The 8530-nt window shown below is 46.1% G+C and overlaps 1 protein-coding gene across 2 annotated transcripts; it reads right to left on the reverse strand.

Annotated features, from left to right (window-relative positions):
- Positions 1-2169: 2169 nt before the first annotated feature.
- LOC127473420 (serine/arginine-rich splicing factor 7-like) lies at positions 2170-7894 on the reverse strand. 2 transcript variants are annotated; one of them, XM_051793003.1, is made up of 9 exons: positions 7755-7894; positions 7229-7409; positions 6915-7091; positions 5890-5964; positions 5668-5769; positions 5263-5316; positions 3869-3913; positions 3147-3182; positions 2170-2474 (listed from the first exon to the last, which is right to left on the reverse strand). In XM_051793003.1, exons 1-9 carry the CDS (start codon positions 7774-7776, stop codon positions 2450-2452), a joined length of 717 nt encoding a protein of 238 aa, XP_051648963.1. In that variant the 5' UTR covers positions 7777-7894; the 3' UTR covers positions 2170-2449. The 2 variants fall into 2 exon arrangements, with proteins under 2 accessions (XP_051648963.1, XP_051648964.1); XM_051793004.1 differs by lacking the exon at positions 3869-3913.
- Between the last annotated feature and the right edge of the window lie 636 nt (positions 7895-8530).

Raw genomic sequence — 8530 nt, forward strand, 5'->3', positions numbered from 1 at the left:
AGAGTGAGCAGTCTCTACCACCAGCCCTACCCAGCAGTAACCCTCAGGCTGAGGAATGAGCTGAGGGAGGCACATTGCTTGGGGAATAGGTGGATGTTTTGAAAAAACAGACTCGAATGTTTGTAGAAGCAGTTTCACACCAACACACCCTCACATGAGGAAGATGACAGGAGTGCCAAGACCAACATCCCTGTGCAGCAGAAGGGCCTCTGCAGCTGAACTGCTGCTGCAGTTTAACCCTGAGCCAGCTAAGCACCAGAGGGCCACTCCCTCCTCTACATCCCATCTCCATGACCTGGCAGTGGGAAAGGGGAGTGATGTGAGAAGATTCAGGGGCTGAGAGACAGTTTAATAGGTAAAGCAAAGGCTGCACACACAAGCAAAACAAGGAATTCATTCACTGCCTCCTATGGGCAGGCAGGTGTTCCACCAGCTCCTGGAGCACAGTGTGATCATGCCCAACAGTGACTTGGGAAGACAAGCACTGTCACTCTGGCCCTCTCCTTCCCCCAAATGTATATGGTGAATGTTCCATAGAGTCTGGAACATCCCCTTGGGCAGTTGGGGTCAGCTGTCCCAGCTGTGTCCCCTCCCATTAGAGGAGGGGATTATTAGAGGAGTTTTAGTCTACAGGCTTGGTGTGGAGTCAGCTTTGCTTCAACCGTCCAGAGAGGAAAAATAGAAAAAAAGGCACTACCTCCTTTTAAAGCACCGTTGCATGGGGCAATTTCACCATTGATGCTGCACACTGCAGCAGGGCAGGGACCCCAATAAATGCTGTCCCCCAGCTGTGTTTAACAGGGGCTTTGAGGGCACCCTCGTTTAATGCTGTTACTTCCAGCTCCCTCTGCTGCAGCTATAATGGAGCATGGGTCAGCAAAGCAGTAATGCAGCATCATCAGGCAGGGAAGTCACCCTCCCCTAAGCCCCAGTGCACTGAAATGTACAAACATGGGGGAGAGGAGGGGTAAAACAGAGAGGAAGAGTACTTATAAAGTCATACGCATAGGGGCTCATTATCATTCTTTTAATTCCTGGACATCTTATAAAGCAACAATGATTAAAGTTCATCCTAAGCCCTGGGGGGTGTCCATGCACAGCTGCAGTGCTCCACTGCACAGCAGGGTATCCACCCACTGCTGCCCAAACAGAAGCCCCAGAAGACTTGACTGTTCCTCCCACACTGGTAAGACACAGCAATAGGGCAGAACACAGTAAAATAAAGACTTTTAAGTCAAAATTATCTGGCACTCTATCCTCACTACTCCGTTAATAGCCATTATCAGCTGCAAAGATAAATCAAATTGGAAAATATCTTGCACTTGTTTACCAGACTTCTATTAAATCTCTCAGTAACCTATCCCTGGCCAGATGGGGAGCATCCCTATACAGGCAGCTACAGTCTGGCTTCCCAAAGCAACCCCTGATCAGGACAGCATCAAGAACCTTGGATACACTTCACTGCCAAACATGTAACCAGGCAGATCAGGTCAGACAAGTGTAACGCAAGTTTTCGGTTCCCCAAATATACTGCTACTGATATGTGACCTGCAGGTTCTGCTTATGACATGTCAACTATAAGAAAAACCTTAAATTTCCTAAAAATAGTATCTAAAGGTATTATATCTTCTGCATCAGAACTGCCACTTTGTGTTAAGTATCACAAAGAAGCAGTACGATTTGGATGACCAGGACAGAAAAAAAGATTTGTAAAAATATTTACTTCGACAGTTTACATTCCAGAACTACTTCAAATACTTCAGGTGAGAAGGTGACCGGTCCTTTAATCATCAGGACAGACCAACCAGCATTCACACATTCCTTGTTTCTTCCAATCCATTAATGTCCTTCGTAGACATTTTTGTAAGTCAAATTACTGAGCACATGAACACCCCCACAACAGGTTTTCCGCTTCACCGAGCTCTGACGAGGTGCAAGGAATACCACGGGGATCCAGACCAACCAGCAGCAATGACAGCTGGCACTGGTAACTTTCCACTCTAACTGGTGCCAGGCAGGGATGAAGGCACACACCTGCAGCACAGCCACTGCACTACAGCCCACTCACACAAGGGACTGCCACTTCCTGCCTTCTACCCTTCACCTCACGGGCACACAACCTGCTTCCCCATGCCACATATTAACAGAAGCAGCAGGGTTACCACAGTCTATTTCTTAGTTAGAAATGCACAGTCTTTATTTTTATGCAACAATTAACAAAAAAAGAGCCCAACATTTCCAGATCACAGAACATGAACATAACAAGAGTTTTGTATTAGTCTGCTAGTAAGACTTTTAAAAGATATAGTATTCATGCCAATCGCTAGTCAACAGAAACAGCCTTCTAGGACTAAGCCCTTACATCACAAAATCCCTTACAATGTAAACAAAATAAATTTTTTCTTAAACTTCTGAAATTCGAATTTGTTCTTTCAGGACTTTCATTCCTTCAAGGGCTTCCTGATGGTGAGTGACTGAAAGAGAAAGAAAAGATTAAAAACCACTCCTATAGCAAAACCAACAGAAACCTTCTATGCTACCTCAGGCTTCCGTTGCTCTGTCCCAGCCCCATTTTCATATACAGTTCACAAATAACAAGGGAAGTGTTATATTTTACATTTTTGTATAAAAAAACTGCTTTAAGCTTAAAAGATCAGCTGCAGGTGAGACATGAAGACTGCTCAGAAATCTCAGCTGCAGCACATACTTCTCTGGTTACACAGAAAAACTTCTTACTTCATGGTGGATAGCACAACTTGGCAGCTGTGCAGCCGAGCCAGCAGGAGTCACCAGCAGGAATTTAATCCTACAACATATTTCATGGTTTGCTCCACACCTTGCATTACTCACTTCTTCCCCAGATTCTAAATTCCTCAAGAACTTAGGGATACTTGATTCTCATTTGCCCACACTTTGTTGCCCTTTAACATTTCATTGAAGTAGATTCCCTTAGAACTATTATCATGACAACCTGACTACTGGCAGCAGGAAGTGCCCATAAACAATTCATCTTTTCATAGTTCACACATTTAGACTAGTAAAAAAACTAAGCTTTTATCCTTGCCCAAGTTAAAGTCCACAGGAACCACTCCAACTTTAGTGCTATTTAACCATATGGCACAGTCTAGTTTTAAAGATATTCCTACCTTCTCTTTGGAGATGGAGATCTGGACTTTGAGCGACTGTTAAAAAAACAAACAAACCAAACAATCAACACTTGTACACTTGGATAGTCTCAGTAACCACTTCTGACCATTTAAACCCAGAACAATTTGGTGTTGTTTAAATGCATTAAAAGACATCATGGTTAAGACTGCCAGTAGCAAGTGTACCTGATTACTTTAAGCAAGAAGCTGCAGGTGAGAAAGAAAAATGCTAAAAGCTGGAGCCCTTGGAAAAGAGCAAAACAACTTTGAACCAACTACCAAGTCATGATGGTAACCCTGCAAAGCAGGAGCACTGAACTGAGGAGTTAGGAAGAGGGAGAACTATAGTCAGTTGAGAACAAAGGTAGGAACAGAGATGCCCCAAATCCTGTCACAAATACCTTTTTTGTCACAATGCTGAGTGAAACAAAAACCTCTATGCACAATTCTTTTGAATTGCCTATTGTCCCACAAAAATCAGCTATTAAAAAAAATACATTAAAGTAATGTATGACAAATGTTTTTGAAATCGGCTATTAAAAGAACAACAAAAAAACCACAGCACAACAAAAAACCCTCTTCCACATGCAACTGAAATATTGCTCCAAACAGATTTTGAATAATGAGGGAAAAAAAACCATAAAACAAAACAAAAAACAACCACAAAAAACCACCAACCAAAACAAAAACCAACTGAGTGCTACTTGTATTTAAACGCTCACCTTTTAGCAGGTAAGCCAGATTTAGATCTACCATGAGACTCAGACCTACAACAGGAGAAAAATAAAGCTCAGCAAAGCAGCCAGTAGCATGCATATACAATGAAAGTTAGCTACAGCAACAGCGAATTCTTATTACATAGCATCAAAAACCAGAGAGAAAGAAGGCTCTGGTGCTCCAGGCTTTCCTTGTGACTTTTCAGGAGAATCCTTTAGCTCTTATTGCAGAGACCCCATTCATCAGAAGACAGGAGTGCAAGCACATGAGGCTCCTCAGCAAAGCTTCAGCTACCACTTTCACAAAACAGAAGACCAGACTGACAAGACTTTCTTCCTACCTGCAAGTATCCCTTCTATAAAGGGAATAATAATTTCAAGTTTCATCTTAGAAAATATAACAGCACATTAAGAGTGTGGAATCAGCCACAAGTAAAAATGTGCTGAAGAACTGATGCATTCTTCAGGTCAAGTTCCAGTGCCTATTTTATTCCAATTATTATAATACAGATTTTACATCAGTTTTGCCAATGAAAACGACATTTCAGTTTTCTCTTCAGTACCTGGCTACTGATGTGTAAACTATTCCCAGTTCATCTTGTGAATTAAAATCTACTCAAACAGTGACACTTTCCTCCCACGTTTATCATGTTACTTATCAACTCAAATATTTGCTATTACTTAGAAAATATTTGCCTTCCTAGACTGTCAGAATTCAGGCACGTGCTATTACTCAACATCAAAACACCCAGTTCAATAGACTTGGCCAATTTTTATTCTATTTCTGCTAAGAACTGTTTTTAAAGGGTAAATAAGATTCACCTTTACCTGGTCTATTAACTTACAGAAATACTGTATGGACACTCTTGGTGTAAGTTAAATGAAACATTATGTGCCACAGCTTTGAAACCTTCGTAGTCACTGTGCCGAGTCACCATCCTTCCCAATTCCTACCATTATAACCAGTAGCTTTTTCACTGGATCACAATTTTACTCACAGTCACCCAGAACTGGTACTTTGTAACACAAGTATGACTTCTGTTGGTCAGTAACAGTAAGGCAGAACACACCACCATCATCATTTTACTACATACGTAAGCATTAACTAGTGTTCAAAAATTCTCTCCACAGACCTCAAATCACACATGTGCTTTCTTATGGCCATGTATACACAGATTATATATAGCAGCCACAAACCAAAACAAACTCATGTTTATTAAAAGAAATCTGATCGCTACTTCAGTCTGTGAAAAGGCACAAATTAAGCGTTGCTATGCTACACAGCCTTCTAACTCCTGCCAGCCAAATTCCCCCAGGAAGAAAAACAAGCAACGAAACACAACCACAATCAAACGACACAGCAGAACTATTACGAGTTTGAACTAAAACAAGTATCTCACCTGCTCCGAGGCCACACAACAGACCGGGACCGTGAGCGTGACCTGGACCGAGATCTAGGAAAAAAAGCAGTGGAAGCTCTAATACTGCAGGATTCATACAGCTGGGATAGAGATCGGTTATTGCAAAAGTCACACAATATTCTGCTGGACTGTTGGCTTTGCAGAAATAACTTCTATTACAAAGCTATGGTACAAAGCTATATCATATGCTTAGACTTTTAACATAAAGAAAGCATTCAGACTAGTTCTGAGAGATGTTACACCATAAAGGTTCCTAAAAAGACACAGATTGCAAAATATAAACTTAATGCTTATATTAAATATGTCTTATATAAATACTTAATGTTCCAACTTCAACTTATGCTCCCTTAGACAATGTTGTGGGTTTTAACAAAAACCGCATACCTTGACCTTCTTAGAGAGCCAGATCGGGATCTGCGAGGTGAAAACGATCTGTATCTACGAGGAGAGATTGACCTGGACCGGCGGTAGGAAGCTGACCTTGATCTACAAAACAAAGTGAAAAACCAACCAAATCACTGCAAGGTACTTTCCAAAAGAGAAGGGAAAGAAGGGGCAGAGGGAGGAGTAAGAAAAAGAACGAAAACACAACAGCTAGACCCCTACCTCCTACCACGGCTCCGACTGCGTGACCGAGAATATCTCCTTCCTCGGGACCTCGAGCGGGATCTAGACCGGGACCTGGGTTTAGGTTAGAGAAAACAGGTATCAGCAAACAGCTGCAGCAACCAGTGCATGTGAGGCCCTGCTGAAGTCAAAACTTATTTCAGACAACTAAAAAAAGAGAGCAATAAAAAAAAAACCAAAACACAAACAAAACAAAACAAAACAACAAAAACACACCACTAGCATCTGTCATTTGGAAAAACTCTCTGGGCCTACTCGTCTTGAGCATTTTTACTACCTAGAAAAATGTTAAAAGCTGAATTACATTTGCAGAATTACATTAGAATAGAAAACACTGTAATGCGTATTTAAAATAAACCTTGCAAGTTTGCAGGTCGACCCTCTTTGGCCCAAGGTCTAGCAGATCTAGACGATCTAGAAGTATCTATAGCCGATCGCTGCATCTAGGTGTTCTCTTCAATCTAACGACGATCAAACTGACAGCCCAATGAGCCAGGGTGAGGCTTGATTGACGCAAGAAGATTTTTCTAGGTGGGAATGTGGTCAATCTGGTGTTCCTCTTTCTAAACCGGAGGGGGGCCCCAATTGAAAGCCAAATTTACTGTTACGGCGGTCACCGTCTCAAATTTTCTGCCCTTAAAGAATAAGGTGAAGCTACGTGTAGATGGCTCGAGGGGATCTGGCCTCTTATGCTGATCACCTCAAGGTCTAGGAGGATCTTAAGTGTCGGATTTGCAAGGCGCCTCAGCATGAAATCTTAAGGCTCGTGACATTCTGAATCAAGGCGACTGACTCAAACGAAGAAACCTGAAAGGTTTTGACCAGGTTGATTATTAAGATATTAACATTTTGTATGTATTAGCAAAAAATAAAACCGTGATATACACCTGTTGACTTACAACATTAAAGAGTTAAAACTGGTGTAACATTCTGTTCTTTGCTAACAAGAACTACACAAAAGCGAAACTGGCGAAGCAACGCGGCCGCCCCGGCCCCGCACGTACCTGCTCCTCCTGCGGCGGCTGTAGCGGTGACAGTCATAGGCATAGTGGCCTTTCTCACCACACTCGTAGCATCTGTCGTTGGGGTCAAAGGGGCGCCGGGCAGGGGGCCTGTCGTAACGGGAGCGCCGCGGCATTCCCGTGGACACTTCCACTCTCACCCTCGAGCCACATATTATCCTAGAAGACATCGTATGTGTTAACCACAGGAATAATTGCGCTCATACAACGAGCACGAGAAATCAACGGTTGGTGTGGGGTAGGGGGATCAGAGACTGCGGCCGTGGCAGTCCAGGAGGTTCCAGGCATACACGTACTTCCCATCGAGGCCAAGCACGGCATCTTCAGCGTCCCGCGGGTCCTCGAACTCCACAAAGGCGAATCCCGGCGGGTTCCTGGCGATCCACACGGTTCTCAGCGGGCCGTAGTAGCTGAAGGCTCTCTCCAGCTCGCCTTTGCCCGCGCCCGTGCCCAGGTTGCCCACGTACACCTTGGTCTCTGCGGACGAGCGAAGGAACGAACGGACGCCATGTCAGGGCCGAGCCAGGCACGCGGCCGCCCCCCCCCGCCGCCATCTTTGACTCCGCGTCCATCTTAGAGCGCTCCCGCCGGGCCGCCCCCCGGACCCGAGCCCCACAGGGCCCGCGGCCCTGCGCGTGTCCCCCGCGCCCCCCTCCTCGCCGCCGCCGTCGCTTTTCTCAGCGGCTGCCTGAGGCGACGGACGCTTTCTCCCACCCTCAGCGCGGCGCGATCGCCGCCGCTCCACTCCTCGCTCTTGTCCCCCCCCAGCAGCAGTAGCAGCTCCCACACGATCCCCACCTCCCTCTCTCCCGCTGCCCATACCGTAACGCCCATATCGCGACATGGTCCCAGCTTCCCGACCACAGCCCAGGCTCTCTCAGGCGCGACCTTTTATATGGAGGAGCTGCCGCTGCGCCTGCGCATCGTGCGGGGGGCGGGGCGGTGCAGGCACGCGCCTCGTCACGCGCGGGTCTCGCGAGAGCGGAACTGCCGTAGCGCGCGCGCGCGCGCGCGCGCCGTGGAATTCCGCAGGGACAGGCCTTTCCCGCCTTTCCTGCCTCCAGGCGGGAGGGCGGCGCTGGATGTGGTCGCCTCGTAGTGGCCGTGGCAGCCCCTAAGCCACGAGCCTCCCCGGGGGCTCCTCCTGGGCACGGGCTGCTCGCCCCCCACCAGCCCCTGTGAGTGCTCCCGCCTTGGCGGTGCCAAGAGGGAGCAGAGGGGACCAGAGCCCCTTGTTCTGCCTCACACCCCTCATGTGTGACCCATATTGGCTTCTGGTCCTGCTGAGGCTGGGGGCAAAGGTGCTGACACCACAGTCCTTATTCTACGGCATGGAGGCAGGAGCATTTCCTACCTCCTAACAAGGCATTCCCAAATAACATGGCATTCCCAAACTGTGCCAAACCTGTTGGGCAGAGTTCGACCCGACATTGGCTCACACATCAGATCCATCCCAACCACCCCTTGGGTGCTGCAGAGTTCAGGCACTGGTTTATCCCCTCAGGCAGCTGAAACTTTCAGGTGTCAGCCTTTCCAGGGAGACACATACAAGAGTGCATGTGCAGTAGACGTTTTTTAAGAAAAACTGACAAACCTGA

The sequence above is a fragment of the Manacus candei genome, unplaced genomic scaffold (genome assembly GCF_025592945.1).
Source record: "Manacus candei isolate 608988 ecotype Guabito, Panama unplaced genomic scaffold, ASM2559294v1 h1tg000035l, whole genome shotgun sequence".
NCBI lineage: Eukaryota > Metazoa > Chordata > Aves > Passeriformes > Pipridae > Manacus > Manacus candei.